The sequence below is a fragment of the Sebastes umbrosus genome, chromosome 9, assembly GCF_015220745.1.
Source record: "Sebastes umbrosus isolate fSebUmb1 chromosome 9, fSebUmb1.pri, whole genome shotgun sequence".
In the NCBI taxonomy this organism is placed as follows: Eukaryota; Metazoa; Chordata; class Actinopteri; order Perciformes; family Sebastidae; genus Sebastes; species Sebastes umbrosus.
Genome location: NC_051277.1, coordinates 4,024,901 through 4,044,026, shown reverse-complemented (window position 1 = coordinate 4,044,026; position 19,126 = coordinate 4,024,901). Strand labels below are relative to the sequence as shown.

Genomic DNA, 19,126 nt, shown 5'->3' with positions numbered 1-19,126 from the left:
AGCAGCCCTTTGCAATTTTAGTCAGCTATTTTTTTCCGTATTTGTGCATTATGTATTGTAAGTGAGACACACCATCACAAAAACATCCCAGGCAAAATAAGAATCGTTACATTTTCAACAAAATCTATTTTATTTAACAAAAAAATATATTATTATTATTATTTTCACATAACATGCAAATTGGTCAATACATAAATAAAAAAAAAATACATTTTCAATTTATCTATTTTTCTAATTTAGCTATTTTCATCTCACTTCTGGTTGAAAAATTGAGATTTCATAATAAGAGTCCCCATTTGTAACTAGTATTATCAACTATGGAAATACTCCATGAAAAACGACCGAATCGACGTCTTTGCTGATTCATAACTACACTCAATACGTTCAGATAAGATTTGTCTGTTAAGGTGTATTTAAACTAGCGACATCCTGCTGTGGTGCTTTTACACTGAAATAACACTTTCTGGGGAAAAAATAGTTTTCACTTCCGGCCCGACATCGGAAAAAAAAAAACGTCCCGGTCAAAATATGAATCGTTACATTTTCAACAAAATCTTTTTATTCAACATAAAATTGTATTCTCACATTAAAAATAAGTTGGTCAATACATAAATACAAAAAAAATTCATATAAAAAGTCTATTTTAGCTATTTCATCTCACTTCCGGTTGAAAAATTGAGATTTCATAATAAAAGATCCCAATTATAACTAGCATCATCAACTATGGAAATGCTCCATAAAAAACAACCAAATTGCTATTTTTGTTCATTCACAATCATACACAATATGTTACGATAACATACGTTAAAGAGGGACACAAATACCCCACACCTCACCTCACCTCCATACCATTACTGACACACAGCACACCTGAACTGAATGGACTGTAATGCTGTGCAACATGCTGCCTTCCACTGTGCAATTGTCTGAAATATATTAATTATTTATTTTTTAAAATATTTTTGAGAGTTAGAAGTTCTTTTAACATGGTCATGGAGCATATATACTGTATATTTGTATTCTGGGGGTATCGTTCCTATGCATAGGGTAGTTTAGTTTATTTATTGACTACACTGAGGGCGTTTTCTATTTTAATAATTTATTTATTTATTGTGTTGAGTTGAATGTGCTAATTATTTTATACTGTTATTACCTTTTCTACCTTTTTTCCTTTCTTAAATCTGACTCGGTGTAAACTGCTCAGAATCCCAATGTACTTAGGTGCAAATGGCAAATAAAACTCTTGAATCTTGAATCTTGAATTTGTCTGCTGAGGTTTATTTAAACTAATAATAATAACATCCTGCTGTGGTGCTTTTACACTGAAATAAACATTTCTGGGGAAAAAAACTAGTTTTCACTTCCGGGCCTAGATCTCCTCTGTTGCTGTTGCTCTGTCGTCGTTCTGCTCTCTTCTCCTCCATGGACGTAGACTCACTCCGGTCAGCTCGTGAATCATATCAGCACAAAGTTTAGCTTCTTATCGACGTCGACAGTTCAGTTATTCCACCGCCGAGCAGCTGAAACGATGTTTAAAGTGTCAGTGAGCGGCTCCAGGAGGCTGCTGAGGCTGCTGCTGCTGGTGAGTCTGTCAGTCAGCATCTGTGTGGTCCGAGCAGCATCAGCATCTTCATCCTCTTCATCAGAGGAGGACAGCGCCATGGAGAACATCGTCACCGAGAAGAAGGCTGAGGAGAGCCACCGGCAGGACAGCGCAGACCTGCTCATCTTCATCATGCTGCTCACCCTCACCATCCTCACCATCTGGCTGTTCAAACACAGGAGGTTCAGGTTCCTGCACGAGACCGGGCTGGCCATGATCTACGGTGAGGATGAGGATGCTCTCCAGCGTGACGTCATGATTGCATGTCAATATCCGGTTTCATTCTTGCAACCCAGGCTAGAGATTTCAAAGCTGTGACGCATTTTAGTGCATGCTCCAGGTAGATGCTGTAGTAAGACAACACGCTTAGTTACAGCAGTATAAACACCTCCAGATGTGCATTTTAGCATGAAAAAGCCAGCCTAAGATTTCACTTCTCTGCACTGTGGTCTGGTGAGGCCAAGGATGCTTTCAGTAGACGTCATGTGGAGCAGGCTGCACACAATGACACCAACATAAACCTACACCTGACAGGATAAACAACACCCACTCACTGGGCTACTCCAGGTAGATGCTGTAGTGAGGTAACAAGCTTAGTTACAGCAGTATAAACACCCCCAGATGTGCATTTTTTAGCATGAAAAAGCCAGCAAATTAACTCACAATCCTCTTTAACAACACATTTGAACTTATTTACATTTTTGCTATCCTAATAATTCTATTCTGTTTTGATACTACATGCATGGTTCTTATTATACATTAGGTATGCATTACATCTTGGTATACATTCAGTCTATTGCAATAATGGATAGTATAAAACAATGTACAGTAATATATGATATTTTTGGGGGTTATCATATCGAGTTTGATTTGATTCCTGCTGGCAAATAATAAAGTAGTCAAACTTAAACCATTACTATATGTACAACAACAAAATACTCCTCTCAAAAGATTTAACTACATTATTGGTTCAATAAAAGATGAATTTAGTTTGATACATATTAGTATGAATGACATCTCTGTGTTTGGCCTATACAAGTGTAAATCAAGTGTGTCCTGATTATCAAATTTGAAATGATTGCATGTCAATATCCAGTTTCATTCTTCCAACCCCAACTATAAATGTCTCACCAGATGCTGTAGTGAGGTAACAAGCTTAGTTACAGCAGTATAAACACCACCAGGTGTGTATTTTTCTCCCCCATATAGCATGAACAAGCCAGCCTAAAATTTCACTTCTCTACACTGTGGTCTGGTAAAGGCCAAGGATGCTTTCGGTATGAGTAGCAGGCTGCACACAATGACACCAACATAAACCTACACCTGACAGGATAAACAACACCCACTTACTGGGCTGTCATTGCTCTTTGGTGCCATTTCTGGAGAGTTGTCAAAATTATCCTTAGCTGACCTCTAAAAATAAGTTTATAAATGGAGAAGTTGCTCATGCTGTAGTAGAATCCTGTTACCCACAGTCCAGTATGTGTTTTGTTTGTACGAGTACGAGTACATGAGCACAGTATCGGACCCGATAGTTTGGCATGCCAAACTAGTCGCTAGGCAGGTTTTATGGGAATGTGTTACTTGGTGACATCACCCCGTTACAGAAGAAAAAGGCAGAACTTCAAGCGAGTCATTTCAGGCAGCTCAGAAGCAGTGTGTCTGTAGGGGGAGAGTAACTCCCTTTTGGCGTGGACTTTAGGCTTTGTAACATTGCAGAACTTTTACGTGCACAACAAAATATATATAACACACTAAAGGAAAGGGAAAAAACATAATATGTCCTCTTTAATGTGTCCAGGACAGGTATTGCCATGACGGCTCACTGGAGTACTTAAATGGCACAGAGCCATCATTAACAGCTTTTCCTGCTTGATAAGTCAAAATGTCTGATATGAAAACGTTACAAACTGCTCTTACAAAGAGTTGGCATGTACAAACTGTGCTTTAATTGACATCTCTAACTAACTCTCTGGTTAGCAGCCTATTGTTGCACCTGTTTTGGCATCAACTTACACATTATTGTTTGGATAAGCACATTGTGTTTGGCGACATCACAACATAGCTTCACTCAACTTCCTCTTGACTACAGGTCTTATCAGCCTACAAGCCAGAGTGTTTTTGAGTCAACATCTGAGCACATTGTATTCCTAATTTGTCTGGTACAATCTGACAGGGCAATTCATTCTCAAATGGATGTTTTTCAGGCTTTAATTTCATAGCAAAAGCTGATCTTAAAAAAGTCATTTAGTCTGGCTTTTTGAGGCTATGAATTTTACTTTTTCTCCATTTTTTTTCCACAAAACAATCCTCCTCTCGTGACACCTCTTCATCGGTTTAGGCCTCCTTGTTGCAAGCACGGACTCCTTACATTAATCAACTATCCCCTCTGTATCCTATTCATCTTGTCTCTTTTTTTCCCCTCTTCCCCAGGCGTGCTTGTTGGCGCAGTCTTGCGTTATGGCATTCATGTTCCTCGAGACATTAGCAACGCCACGATGAGCTGCCACGTTAACGCCAGCCCCGCCACTCTGCTGGTCAACGTCAGCGGCAGATTCTACGAGTACACTCTGAAAGGAGAGATCGGCGCCAACGAGTTGAACGACGTGCAAGACAACGAGATGCTGAGAAAGGTACAACAGGCCGCCAATCGGAATTTGTATAATGCCACCACTGATTACATTTCATGAGTATATTGTGAAGTTTCTATGTATCTGTCAACAGGTTTAATCTTTTTTTTTTCCTACTGTTTATGTTGCAGCTGTAAAATGTAGAGCTCAATCAATCAGTTGATGAATTGATTAGTCAATCAGCTGAAAATTAATTGCAGACTATTTGGAACTTTTTCATCTTTGGACTGTTGGTCGGACAAAACACAATTTGAAGACGTTACCTCGAGCTCTGAGAAATTACATTATGTTACATGTTTCAGCTCTGACATTTTATAGACAAAATGATTAATCAATTAATCTAGAAAGTTTGTCAGATTAATTGATTAAATATATCTTCTTTCTATAGAGGTCTGATAAGAAACTTTTATAAAAACAGTATTACTTCTGGTAAACTGAGTGTCAGGATGCTGCTTTCTGACAGAGAAAAGAAATGATGAGGGACAGATGCCCTTTGCCGGAGGGTCACTTGGACTTTTTGGATCCATAACTATTATCCTGTGGTCATTTGCGGGTGTGTATTTCTGACATCTGGGACTTTAAAGTGGCAATCTGTAAGATTTCAGCCGTGGTTGATTCGGCGACATCCTGTTTACTGGCGGTAACAGCAAATGTGGTTTAATACTGCAGGTCCCTGGAGGCAGCAAAACAAACTTTTGTCAGGAAATAATTGGCCTCTTTCCATCATTCTGTGAGCAACAGTTATCTGATTTTATGTAGCACACAGCACGAGTCTGCGAAAGTGAAAGTAGTTGTTTACCTCGGTTAGAAGTTTGAGGTGTGTAGCCTGTCGCCTGCACTGTGGCTCAGGGGGCAGAGCGGGTCGTCCTTTAATCACAAGGTTGGCGGTTCAATCCCGGGCTCCTCCTGTCCACATGTCAAAGTGTCCTTGACCGAGACACTGAACCTCAAGTTGCTCCTCCTAAATGTTTAGGATGGGTTAAATTCACTGGTCAGATTTCATGTATGTGCTGAAATTACACGCTTTATTCCACATAAAATCATACCCCAAAAAACAAGCAATATGTAAACAAAATGCCACAGAGGCTGCTGTAGCATTGTCTGTTATGAATTAACACGACAAAATGAAATACAGGCAACATTTAATACAGCACTGATCGATTTTTACAACAACATAACTGGTATATTAGCCGCAATGTGTCTGATCTACCTACGTATAGAAGCTTCTTGTCCCGTCTTGTCATTTTACTTTTATAATAACTTTTTGTTGATTGTCCTGGAAGCTACCTCATGCCGCCCCAGATGTGTCATTTATTACTAATTAACTTATTTAAGTTATCCAATAATCCAAGTATCCATTTTCTCTTTAATTCCTAGTCCTATTGATTCAGAACCATAATGTGATACTGTTGTTTTTGTGTGTGACACAGGTGACCTTTGACCCTGAAGTGTTCTTCAATATTCTCCTCCCACCTATCATCTTCCATGCTGGCTACAGCTTGAAAAGGGTACAGTAGTATTTTAAGGCACTCGCCCTGTTGTTGCATGAAAAACTAAATGTGAATACTTTTAACACGAGTTTGACTGGTGAAATTATGTCTTTGTTTCAATATATGAAATCCACTTCTTCCTTCTCATCTTCAGAGATTAATGATGATTAAAGTCACTATGCAGATGATCGTTGACATGTTTAATTGTTTTGTCTTTCAGAGACACTTTTTCCTCAACATGGGATCCATCCTGGCTTTTGCCTTCCTGGGGACGGTTGTTTCCTGTTTTGTTATTGGGTAAGAATATTAATTTGCAAAAAAACAACTGATTTCACATGTAGGACTCTATATTGTAACAGCAGAGCAGTATTCATACTGTACATGTCAGTTACTGTGGTGGTAACGTGCCCTTAATGCCACTAAAGTCAGTGGTGTTTAAGACGATGATGCTGATCCAGCTGCTGTTCCTCCGTCAGGTTGCTGATGTACGGCTGTGTGTTGCTGATGAAGCACATGGGACAGCTGGGCGGAGACTTCTTCTTCACCGATTGTCTGTTCTTTGGAGCCATTGTCTCGGCCACAGACCCCGGTACGTATCCTTACTCTCAGTCTTTAGTTTTTCTTGCTTACAAGTGACACTAATTATAACTTTGATTCATTTTTACCTCTTAGAGTTGCTCAAAGCTTGTTGTAAACATTCTCACAAACAGCCACAAACAACTCATCATTAAACTAAAGATTTGTCAAAGTTGCACAGAATATACTAAGAATGATTAATTCACATTGGAAAAAAAAGTGCAACTGAGATGGCGATGAGATCCACAGCTGATAAAAAGTGAAAAAAACTGTAGTGAAGTGTGTCGGGGGGGAAAAACTCAGAAAACACAAACTAAATTAAATAAATACTTGGAAGACAATTTTTGGTTTAAATTTCCTGTAATTTTAAAATTTCAAAATTTAAGTTTGTTTAATTGAATTGAATTGAATTGAATTTAATTTAATTTAATTTAATTTAATTTAATTCAATTCAATTCAATTCAATTCAATTCAATTTAATTTAATTTAATTTGATTATTATTTTATTTCTCAGGACCATGATCACATGGTGTGGAGCACAAACAGAACAAACAATAATTACAAAACGTTGGCTAAAGTACAACAAATGTTACTTAAATAAACAAAGGAAGGACATTCTTCAAAATGCACCAAGTTTACAAATAACTTTTGGGCTCATCTGATTGTAATAATACAATTAATTTAAACATAGATGGGCGGTTTAAATAATACTTTGGCAAATACATTTCTCTATAATTCATTATGCTTCAGATAAAATATGGTAAACGATTGCAGAGGTTGCAGATCCTCTGGTTTGGTTTCTATCCAGTTTTTTCAGTCTTAAATGAACCATTATAATTCATAATGATATTTAAAGCAATGAACAATCTCTAGATTTTCTTCATTGCATACAAACTTTAGTTTAATATCAGCTCTTCTGCTGCTGTGAGTTTAAAGTTGTTTAAAATCTGCCAATGCAAGTCTTGTATTTTTTCCTAGTTCTACAAAACAGTGAAGAATAAGTGTTGTAAAACTCATCATCTCTGTCGTCATTTGGCTCAGTTCTAACATGCAGGAACACCAGAGGAGTTTAACGTGTTCCTGTTTGTTCACAGTGACGGTCCTGGCTATCTTCAACGAGCTGCAGGTCGACGTGGATCTGTACGCTTTGCTGTTTGGAGAGAGCGTGCTCAACGATGCTGTGGCCGTGGTTCTCTCCTCGTAAGTGAATCACATCACACTCAAACCAAGAATCTTTTCCAAACCAGCTTGACGTTGCACAGAGCTGCTAGATTCCTCCTGAGAGAAAAGGCGAAGTCATGCTTTCGTATCGATCGGCCAGTGACCTTTTTAACTAACCTAATATCAGCTTCTCATTAACGCCACGCTGAACACGAGGTGGTCTCTCAGCTAACACTAACTCTCCTCCTCTGCATGTGACTGTTATTATTTCCACAGAATAATAAATTGTAATAGCAGACGCGGTGGAGGGGCCCGCGGAGAGACTCGGACCAGCCCGTTGAATGGGTGCAATAAGTAGAGCGTGGCGTTGTGTGCCTTTTGCGCCTTTTGCGGTGCCTTGGGACAAACATGACAAATCACCGGCCATTTGTTTTTTGACTGTGGCTTATTCAAGCAGAGATGCAAAACATTTCCTTATTTAGTCATTTATTTTTTGATAAACTGAGTCAGCGACGAACACATTTCCTATTATTATTTTTGAAGATTACTTTATATACAAAAGCCAAGAAGGCAGGATGCCAGGAATGCTTATAGACACAATGCCCGGTGATTTGTTTTGTGAGTGTGTGTGGGCTGTGAATGGAGAGTAGAAGGTGAATATATCACTTTCAATACATTTTTTATCACAAAACTACCTCAGCGGAATATTTGAAAAATTGTTTTTTTTTCTGACTAACAACTACCCTGCTGAATTTTAAATAATTCTGCTGTGATAAAAATCGCTCTCATCCCAGACTCCAGCTGAATTATTTTCAAAAGCAATTTGACCAAAGTATCATCTTGTTCTTTCGATCACTTTATAGGGATGGTTCAGTGTTGATACTCAACTATCAGGTGACACAGAGGTGATGTATAAGGTGACAAAAGTTGGTCCAGTATTGAGGGAAAACGAGCTGCGAGGGCAAGTGAGCAGCGTCAGTGTAACGTTACATCCACTAAAAGTGCTTGTTTTTGACACTGACAGGCTCAGATTGTTATTATAAGTGTCTGACAACATTATGGAAAGGACCCTACAGAGAAATTAAATGTTTTTTTACCTTTCGCTTGATCCGATCTGTTTGTTATTATGTCCAAGTCCCGCTCAAGAAGAAGCCTCGTTGTGAAATCTGAATATCCGTATACTCAAATAAATACGGGCGGCCATCGAATTCAAAGACCTCGTCCACATTGTGGAAATCATCTAAATATTCAGCCGTGACACTGAAGATCTTTTAGATAACACTAAGCTACGCTTTCTGTACTTCGACACGACAAACTCTGCCCGGCCGGCACTCGCGTTTCCACCATGGATGTAAGATAAGATAAGATAGAACTTTATTAATCCCGAAGGAAATTCTTGTGCCGGAGATTGCTCAAAATTACAACAAGTTCAAGTGTATAAAATAAAAAGTACTATTTCTGGCACCAGTGCCTGAAGGAATAACAATTAAGTAAGATACATTTAGTAAAATGAGTAAATAAGATAAATAAAATAAAAAAGGTAAAGTAAGCTAAAAAACAGAAAAATAAGTGATATTGCACAAAATGAAAAGTGATATTGCACATGAGAATGGAAAAAGTAGTATTGCACATGATATTGATATTAATTGTTGTTTTCAGTGTCCGGTGTGTATTCCACGATTCCACCGTTGTCTTCCGGCAACACTTCCCTTCACCAGAGTTCAGACTCCTTGAGCGAGGCTCTTTCCATCATGTTGTCAGACACTTATAATAACAATCACAGCCTGTCATGGCAAAAACAAGCACTTGTACATATTGTAATTCAAGTGTTCTGAGAGAAAACTAGACTTCTGCTCCTCCTCATGGCTCTGTTTTCAGACTTTAAAAAATCTAAAATCTGGTGGCCGGGTCACAAACGTTCTCATTTTACCGCTAAACCGTGCACTACAAGATGATTCTGAAAACATCTGAGGAGAGAAATAGACATTAATGTAACATAATATTGATTCATATTTGATCAGCGCTGCCTAGTTTGACCGTTTGGTCGGAGTTCAGAGTGATTGACAGCCGGCTCTCATAGACGGCAGCCGGACAGCAGACCTCAGATCAGCTCCTACTGCTTGTTTTCCTCCGGTCTGTGAAAGCTTGCAGATTACCTGTTTCATGTACTACTGTCACGACATAGCGACCGTTTTATAAAAATAGCTTTTTTTAATCATATTTGCTCCAATCTGGCCTACTTCAGCTTTAAGCTATATATGTAATAAGTTGAGTATTAACCCTGAACTCTTCAAATAGAGACTTCTTTTGTTCCTCTGACCTCTGCATCATTCTGCTTTTCTCTTTATCTTAACTTGCATGAGGGGGAGTTTTTGCTGTGAAATCCTGCTCTTTATCAGAAACAAACCTGGAATGTTATCAAAGAATGTCCCTGTTTGAGGAGGCCTACTATAGATGGTGCAATGTGCAGCTGTTGACAAAAGATTATTCTACAGTACAGGTTAGATCATATTATAGAGATGCCTTCTACGTTTACTGTACGCAGGGCTTTAGCTTTAGCTTAATGAGTTTATGTTTAACTCTATAAACCTTCAGTCTGCAGTTATTGATGTTAATGTTTGACATGATTTACCCTCTCTGTTTGTTATCTCAGGTCTATAGTAGCGTACCAGCCACAAGGGGACAACACTCACACCTTCGAGGTCATGGCGTTGCTGAAGTCTTTGGGGATGTTCCTCGGAGTTTTCAGCGGCTCCTTTGCTCTGGGAGTCGCCACCGGGGTCGTCACTGCTCTCATATCTTTTCATCATTTATTTATTTATTTATTTATATATAAGAAATAGATATTTCTAAAACTGTCCTCTGAAGACATCCATTGGAGCATGTTTACGAAGCATCAGCAGTTAAATTAAATCTGAATTATTTACTCAGTTGTTGTTTGAAAGATGAGGTTTTGTAAAAATACTACATCACAAAAAACATACAATTTAATTGGTACAGAGTGGTACCACCTTGTTTTTTGTAAAGTAAAGGTAAAAAAAATTAAGATAAAATTATTTAATTACAAAATGAGTCAATAATGGGACTTAATTACAATATTTTTTCTTGTTTGAAGAATCCACTTGAAACAGGTGGACAATCGCCACATCAGAAGCTGTCAATTTAACAAAGATGTTATAATGTGAATTCATTTTTTCAGCTTCTTTTTGTTAAACTCCTTGACTTCTTGTCCGTACGTGACTAAGTTCACCAAACTGAGGGATTTCCCGCTGTTGGAGACGGCTCTGTTCTTCCTCATGTCATGGAGCACATTCCTGCTGGCTGAGGCCTGTGGCTTCACAGGTAACACACACACACACACACACACACACACACACACACACACACACACACACACATTCAAACATGGCGCTAAAACAGCCAAGGTAATAATGGCACACTGTAATTTAATCTGTTGCTGTTCTATAAGACAAGATCAGATAAAGGACTTGATAAAATCCTGTTTAGTAATTTAGTTGCAGAGACTTTGCTGCAGCTACAGTACATTTGAAATCCTCTCTTTGGCAGCACCTATGGCGATAAGCGGTAATTTTGCAGGTGTGTTATTGGCTCTCACTTCCCCAGCGATCCTTGCCTCAGACGATCAGCTCGTCATGCTGCAAAATGCATGGGCTTTCATCAGTGGGCCAATCACCGTTGTGTTACCTCAATTGACAAACATTTTAAATGAAAATCTTGGAGATTATTACTTTAATGTTCTTGATAACAATCAGTGTTTTATTGATCTTCTAACTCTTCTGTTTCTCCTGGTGTGTTGCAGGTGTGGTCGCAGTGCTGTTCTGTGGAATCACGCAGGCCCACTACACCTTCAACAACCTGTCTCCTGACTCCCAGGACAGGACCAAACAGGTCAGACCTGGACTACAACCACACCACCTGCTCACTCTGTTCTTTTTTGTTTTTTTAATGTTTGTGCCTTTATTTTAACGGTAGAAAAACAAAGTTAAAGGTGGAGTTTATCAGTGACCTTGTCAAGAAATGTTTTAAAAGTTAAAGGGACTGTTTGTAACTTCTTACAGGTATAAATCATTGCGGGTCGGTGTCTCACGCTTGCATGTGGCTACGCTGTTCATACTCAGACTTTAACACAAACTACACGGATGCACCAAAACCGCAAAGTTCTATCTAGTGAAGCCCGTCTTGCAAAACAGTGTTGGCCGCGGTCGGAGGACGCGGGGGAGACCGTAGCTTTGGTCTCCAGGGCCGGAATCTCTGCTGTACTCTGCTCCTCTGCCTGCTTGCCTTCACTCACACACCGTGCTCGCTCTCGCTCTTTTGCTCCACCTCTCACGTGCATGCGCGCACACTCCACACTGCAGAAGAGTTAGTTTAGCTCTGAGAATATCTAGTGAATGTACAGTGGACGTTTGTGCAGAAATAACTGCTGCAGCTCCTCCAGACCAACAGAGGTTTCCCGTGTCTTGTGAAATGACGGGGCTCTGCAGAGAGAAACGTTATCGTCTCCGACCAAAACTCCGGCGTCTCCCCTGTTCCCTCCGGCCGCAGTCGGGAGGCTGAGGCAGGAAAAGCCAACACTAGGATCAGCATTGATTCATGGAGAGACCTTCGTCTGGTCAGCTAACATTACTGCCAAGCAGCTGAAATATAGAGTGATATTGTGCTTTTAGCTGACGTGTGTCGCCTCACTGTTTTGAGCGATGCTCGTTCATGTCTATGTAGAGTGAGCACAAGCGCGAGCAACAGGATGTTGACTTTCGTTGACTTAACGGCCACAGGTGTCGCTGTTAACAAGCAATTTTTGATTCTTACATAGAGTCTCTTTAAAGTTTGATTGCAGTCAAAGCCGTGCAGGTCAAGTGTATTTAGCTGTTTGTTTAACCTTTGTGAATGTAATTTGGTTGCTGTTCTCTAAATCAGTTGCTGCTGTTTCTCTTGTGTTGCAGCTGTTCGAGGTGCTAAATTTCCTGGCAGAGAACTTCATTTTCTCCTACATGGGTCTGACCCTGTTCACCTTCCAGAGCCACGTCTTTAATCCCATGTTCATCGTCGGAGCTTTTGTATCTTTTGCATATATATGAAACTATCTGATGCACACAGAGTCTGATATAACCCCTCTGCTTGGTGGCTATTTTCTCTCGCATGTTAGTATCGGCTTTGAAGAAGAAAGCTCCCAAGAAGTGATTGATTTAAAGGGGCAGTAAATGAGCTGGGCACAGGGTGAGGAGACTTCACCAGCTCTCTGTTTTGTTGTCCTCTCCTTAACCTCGTTCCCACCCAGGTGGCGGTGTTCATTGGAAGAGCTGCGAACATCTACCCTCTCTCGCTCCTTCTTAATTTTGGACGACGCAACAAGATCAGATCCAACTTCCAGCACATGATGATGTTTGCAGGTTAGTGATATACAGATAGACGAAGTTTTTGTTTATTGTAACCCCCCCCTGTAAAATCTTTTGGTTAATGGATAGTTCAGGTGTTTTGAAGTGGGGTTGTATGAGGCACTTATCCGTATTCAGTGTATTCAGTAGATGACGGTCGGCACGCTCCCAGTTTGGAGAAGCAGGCAGGAGTTACTGTTGTGTCGTAATGCTGTGGACGAGGCAGGCAGCAAAACGTATTTTAGTAACTTAAAAGAAAGACCCACCTAAACAAATCTATATCAGTTTAAGTGTACGCTATATCTATGCTCTCGCAACCAGACTCAATTGACAGAAACAGTCATTTTGCCTCGCATAATACGGGAGTTGCTGGTCTACCACTGCCTCGATCAGTTAGTTACCTCCACCAAGGCTGAAGGCCTAGGAAGGAGGTTCTGTTTTCACCGGCGTTGGTTTGTTGGTTTGTTGGTTTGTTGGTTTGTTGGTTTGTTTGTTTGTTGGTTTGTTGGTTTGTTGGTTTGTTGGTTTGTTGGTTTGTTGGTTGGTTTGTTGGTTTGTTTGTTTGTTGGTTTGTTGGTTTGTTGGTTTGTTGGTTGGTTTGTTTGTTTGTTTGTTGGTTTGTTGGTTGGTTTGTTGGTTTGTTTGTTTGTTGGTTTGTTGGTTGGTTTGTTGGTTTGTTGGTTTGTTGGTTTGTTGGTTGGTTTGTTTGTTTGTTTGTTGGTTTGTTGGTTGGTTTGTTGGTTTGTTTGTTTGTTGGTTTGTTGGTTTGTTGGTTGGTTTGTTGGTTTGTTGGTTTGTTGGATGGTTTGTTTGTTGATTTGTTGGTTTGGAGGGGTGGGGTGTGGCACAGTGAACAACCCAATAGATTTTGGGGGCAATCCGGATCATGATCCGGCTTTGGGAATTTTTTTTAATAACTCCGCTCAGCGATGGTACTCGGGAAGCTTGGTGGAGATCTGCTCTCTCCAAGTGCCATTCTAGTTTGTTTGTGTTACTGTGTGACTTTGGTGAATCCGAACTACAACCAAAGTAAAACAATAACACAAACTAACTAACCGATCGAGGCAGCGGTAGACCAGCAACTCCCGTGTTCAGCGAGGTAAAATTACAGTTTGTTTTTAATGGAGTCTGGTGGCTTTGGCGAGAGCATAGAGGAATACAACGGCTTCAGTTCCCCGTCAGAAAGGGGCTGTCTGACAGCAAAGTATAGCGGTGAAAATATTCAAAATATAGCGTACACTTAAAGTGATATTGATCACAGCAGTACAACACAACAGTAACTCCTGTCTGTTTCTCCAAACTGGAGCATCATCTGCTGCAGGTAATACACTGACTGTATATAAATACCTCATACCTCACTTCAAAACACCCGAACTATCCCTTTAAGTATAAGACTTTATTTAGGCTTTTAGGCCTCTGCACCCTGTGGAGGCACTGAAACATTTTCTAGTGTCTTGCAGCTCTCTGTGAGTAGATTAAAAGATAAAACCAACACAGGCTTGTAAACAGAGGTCACCTGATAAGTCTCATATAGGAACTTGCATTCCTGTTTGTGTGTAACATTCTCCGTTGCTGTGCTCTTCAGGACTGCGAGGCGCGATGACCTTCGCCCTGTCCATCAGGGACACGGCGACGTACGCCCGTCAGATGATGTTTACCACCACTCTGCTCGTGGTCTTCTTCACTGTTTGGGTTTGTGGAGGTGGCACCACCCAGATGCTGTCCTGCCAGCGCATACGGTACGCCTCTCCTCCACCTATCAAACCCATTCCTGAGTCAAACTGGAGTTTAACACGTCGGGGGATTTCAGATAACGTCAGAGATAAATAAATGCTTGTTTGTCCAGACTTTGTTCAGACATGTTTAACTGGCTCATCAGGTTAAAAAACTCTAAGAATCATTCAATATGACCTTTGGCTCTGCTCTGGTGAATGCTCCAGGCTTTTCTTCACAGTACACCCACCTCAGGAACTCGCTAAACGGGGGAAACACGCTTTCACAACACCGTTCTGCTCCGACAGTTTATAACTGCAGCTGGTTCACATGTGTTTGTTTTCCTTCAACAGAGTGGGCGTGGACTCTGATCAAGATAACTCTGTAAGTGTTGCCCCTTTGTGAAAAATACTTATTGCTGTGATGCGATAGTGAGAAAACTAGCTAAAACACAATTTCTGTTTTGTACAGGTGAGCATCACTGACGGCTCAGAGAGAAGAAGCACCAAACAGGAAAGTGCCTGGCTGTTCAGAAAGTGGTACAACTTTGACCACAAGTATCCTTTGCTTTGGCAACAAGTGATTTGTTTTTATTAACCCTTCTGAGACCAAAGATAGACCTGTTTATGTCTTTTTTTAGGGAGGTATAGGGGATCTTTAGGTGGAGATAGTAGATCAGCAGTAGATGTCACATAGAAGTGGTGTATATCATCTGAAAGCTGGGAACTTAATTTGAGATGCTGCTCAGCACTGTGTGTCAAGTTCTTCTAGAAATAAATCAGAAATAAATATGAATTGGGCGGCTGGTTAGCTCAGTCGGTAGAGCGAGCGCCCATGTATCGCCAAGGCTCTGTCCCTTGCAGCGGTGGACCAGGGTTCGAATCCGGCCTGTGGTCCTTTCCGCATGTCAATTCTCTCTCTCCCCCTTTCAACACTGTCCTGTCAATAAAATGCTTAAAAAATGCCCCCAAAAAAATAACATTTAAAAAAAAAAAAAAAAGAAATAAATATGAATTAATTAATTAATTAAAAATCCCAATTGAGAATTGATAAAAATTATCAATAATCCCTCCTAAATACCACATTAAGACACCAAGACCTTGAGGAAGACCATAGAGAAAGCCATGCTTTGATTTGGGATCAAAAACTTTTGACTTTTTGAGATTTTTGCAAGAATTGCGCGAGCACTTCTGTTGTGTAAACTGCTCAGAAACCCCCTTATTGTCAATTTATAGCTAGGAAAGCCATCCATCCTCTGAATGCTCTAGGTCTCTAGGTTTCATGAGGCTGTGATTATCCTAGAGGTCACCACAGGTAATTTTTTACAAAAAAAAAAAATGGTCTCACTACAATGAAATGTCTCCTATGGGGACTAACATCATCACACATGAATACAGTTGGGCTCATTGGATCCACCAGAGTCTCAGCTTTACAGTGATACCCAATTTATGTAATTCCAAGACTGTTTAGGGACCCCAGTATGCAGAAATATTCAAATATACTATTTTAGAATAGGCGAAAATAGCACATTTGTACTGCATTAAAAAAAACTGCATGTTTATTGCCCCAAACTGCATGTGATTATCATAAAGTGGGCATGTCTGTAAAGGGGAGACTCGTGGGTACCCATAGAACCCATTTTCATCCACATATCTGGAGGTCAGAGGTCAAGAGACCCCTTTGAAAATGGCCATGCAAGTTTTTCCTCACCCAAATTTACCCCAACTTTGGAGTGTTATTTAACCTCCTTCTCGACATGACGTAATATATAAATATATATAACATATACAGCAGTAATAATTACACAGTCACAAAATACAATAACAAACACGGGTATTTAAAACTGCAGATACTGCGCAAAACACTACAAAACCTTTGTAGGTTGGATAAATGAAGGCTAGAAGATGTGGACTGTAGTGGCGTCAGACAGCTGACTGTAGTTCACGGTGTCAGACAGCAGAGGGAGCAGCCTGTATAGACTTGAAGACAAATGATCTCTTTTATTGGCTGTGTATTATGAAGGTCATAAATGTATTTTAAGTAAATTACCTAATTGAATTACTTAAGTTTGATGATTTTAAGTTGAACAAGAACCACAGCATTCATTAATCTCACTTTACAGGAACCTTTGTTTCTGTTTGTCGTGTCATACCTCTCTCCCTCTCTCTCTCCCTCTCTCTCTCTCTCTCGCTCTCTCTTTCTCTCTCTCTCTCTCTCTCTCTCCCTCTCTCTCTCCCTCTCTCTCTCTCTCTCGCTCTCTCTCTCTCGCTCTCTCTCTCTCTCTCTCTCTCTCTCTCTCTCTTTCTTAATGGTTGTTTTCAATGTAATGTGTCCTTGACTTGAGCCCCCCCCCTCCAGCTACCTGAAGCCCATCCTGACTCACAGCGGCCCCCCTCTCACCGCCACGCTGCCTCCCTGCTGCGGCCCCCTCGCCCGCTTCCTCACCAGCCCTCAGGCCTATGAGGTCAGACACTGGTTCATACAGGAGGAGCTATTTTTGGTTTTAAGTTGTATTAACCGATGAAAAATAAGTTATTTTGATGAATCATGAGGCGCAGAAGTCCAGTTTGAATCTTAAAGGCAGGTTTGACGATGTTCTCCAGTCTACACTATTTGTTATATTGGTTGAAATGGTCTTTACCCCCCGACAGCGATCCATTACTGATGAGCTCTGAAAAAGGACCGGAAAAGAGCCGTCATCTGTAGCTGCTGTAATCCTGTAAAAACGTCTACCAATCACTGCCTCGCGGTCCGCTTGGAAAGAACCAATCAGATGCCTCCCTGCCTCGCTGCTCGTACTCTACCCTTGGCGTGCACCAGCCTGAACTCAAAGCGCGTCGCCGCCACACGTTTACTGGAGAATGGAAGAGAAAACTGCCGCGGTTACTGGTCATGAGGTAGCGTTGTTGAGTTGAGGTCCTCTCTCCGCTCTGTGTCTGTGAAGTAGTGTTACGATGCGGCGGTGCTCGTGCATGTGTGTGTGTGTGTGGGGGGCGTTGCCTTGGAAGGAGCCCCAAGGGGGGGGGGTTAGATGGAGCTCCTGAGGCGACCCTGTCTTTAAGATTGTGAAACGATAATAATCACTAACCAGAGTTACGACCTTTTATTGGTAAAACGTTTTGCTTTATACAAAGTTTAAAGGCCCTGACACACGGCCGTCGATGAGCGTCTGTCAGCCTGCTTTTGGCGGTGTGTCTCGCACCGCCGGCTCTAGTCTGACCGCGTCGAAGGCTTTTTGAATGATTCAGCATGTTGTATCGGCGACGGAGGCCGTCGGTGAGAGAAATCACTCAGATTGGCCGTTCAGCTTAAGCGAATCAGTGCACAAGAAGAGAAACGGAAGTGAGGAAAGCAAGCCAACAAGTAAAAGTCAAGAGGACAAACACAGAAGGCTCTTCTCATTTTTCCACTCCAGTTCAAAAATATTTTCACAGCGACGTGTCCGTCTGGAATGAAGCTAAGTGGTGTGAAAATGGTCGTCAGACGCTGCTTTGTTTCATGTACGTATCCTAACAACGTCTTGTATATCTGCTGTCCTCGGTCTTCGGCTTTCCCTTTTTGAATGACGGATACAGACTACTGCTACCTGTTGGTATGGAGAGTTATTTTGTCTCACGCAGGCGCAGAACGTACGTGGTAGTTGTCCGTTAGCTGTCGTCTTTGCGGCGTGTTAGAGAGCAACTTTTTGGCCAAAACACAGGCGACGTGAAGCGACTCAATTGCCGGCCTTCGTCGCCGCTAGTTCTTCGATGTTGGTTTGGTGTGTCTGGGCCTTTAAGTCGTTTTTATTCTGGTTTGTGTGAGTATTTAACACCATTCTCTCTTCCCTCTCGCCAGAACGAGTGCCAGCTGAAGGATGACGACTCCGACCTCATCCTGACGGACGGCGACCTCAACCTGACCTACGGCGACATCACTGTCAGCACGGACGCCTCGGGTTCGCACACGAGCGGCGGCCCGGCGGCCTTCGCCGGAATCTCCGACGACTTGGACAGAGAGTTGACGTACGGAGATCACGAGCTGGTGATGAGGGGCACGCGCCTGGTGCTGCCCATGGATGACTCTGAGCCGCCCTTTACGGACCCCCACCACCGCTTGCGGATGTGAAGATCAACGCAGCAGACCCCAGACGAAACCGTCCGACTCACACTGACCACGAGCCATCGAGCAAAAGACCAGTACCCGACACTCCTTCTATCACACTTTGTTTTTCCCCTTTTGCTCTTGCATCATTCCTCTTTTTGTTTCCACACATTTCTTCTCACTTCCTCTAGCGGCATATCACTGTCTCTACCTCATTCTCGCTCTGCTCGTTTCCCACACCTCTCTGGCGTCTGCCATAATTGTAATATAATCTTATTTATTTCTTTTGGTATTCAATTGAAAAAGTTTCTTAGTTTTTGCTTAAAGCTGCGTGTCAGTCACCTTACTGTAGCATTGCACAGAGGTCTAGCAGCATGTGTTTAAATGCAACCACTAGCTAATTTTGTCGATGTACAGTATATCAATAAGAGTACTATAACTTTGATATGCATGCTGAGGATGCTTGTTGTTTTT

General features: G+C 41.3%; 1 protein-coding gene across 1 annotated transcript; it reads left to right on the top strand.

Annotated features, from left to right (window-relative positions):
- The first annotated feature begins 1,279 nt into the window (after positions 1-1,279).
- LOC119494509 (sodium/hydrogen exchanger 6-like) lies at positions 1,280-18,812 on the top strand. Its single transcript, XM_037780437.1, has 16 exons — positions 1,280-1,826; positions 4,037-4,236; positions 5,664-5,741; positions 5,944-6,020; positions 6,200-6,312; positions 7,394-7,499; positions 10,114-10,255; positions 10,697-10,802; positions 11,281-11,369; positions 12,425-12,538; positions 12,760-12,871; positions 14,442-14,595; positions 14,923-14,953; positions 15,041-15,126; positions 16,928-17,033; positions 18,407-18,812. Exons 1-16 carry the CDS (start codon positions 1,529-1,531, stop codon positions 18,674-18,676), a joined length of 2,082 nt encoding a protein of 693 aa, XP_037636365.1. The 5' UTR covers positions 1,280-1,528; the 3' UTR covers positions 18,677-18,812.
- The last annotated feature ends 314 nt before the right edge of the window (positions 18,813-19,126 follow it).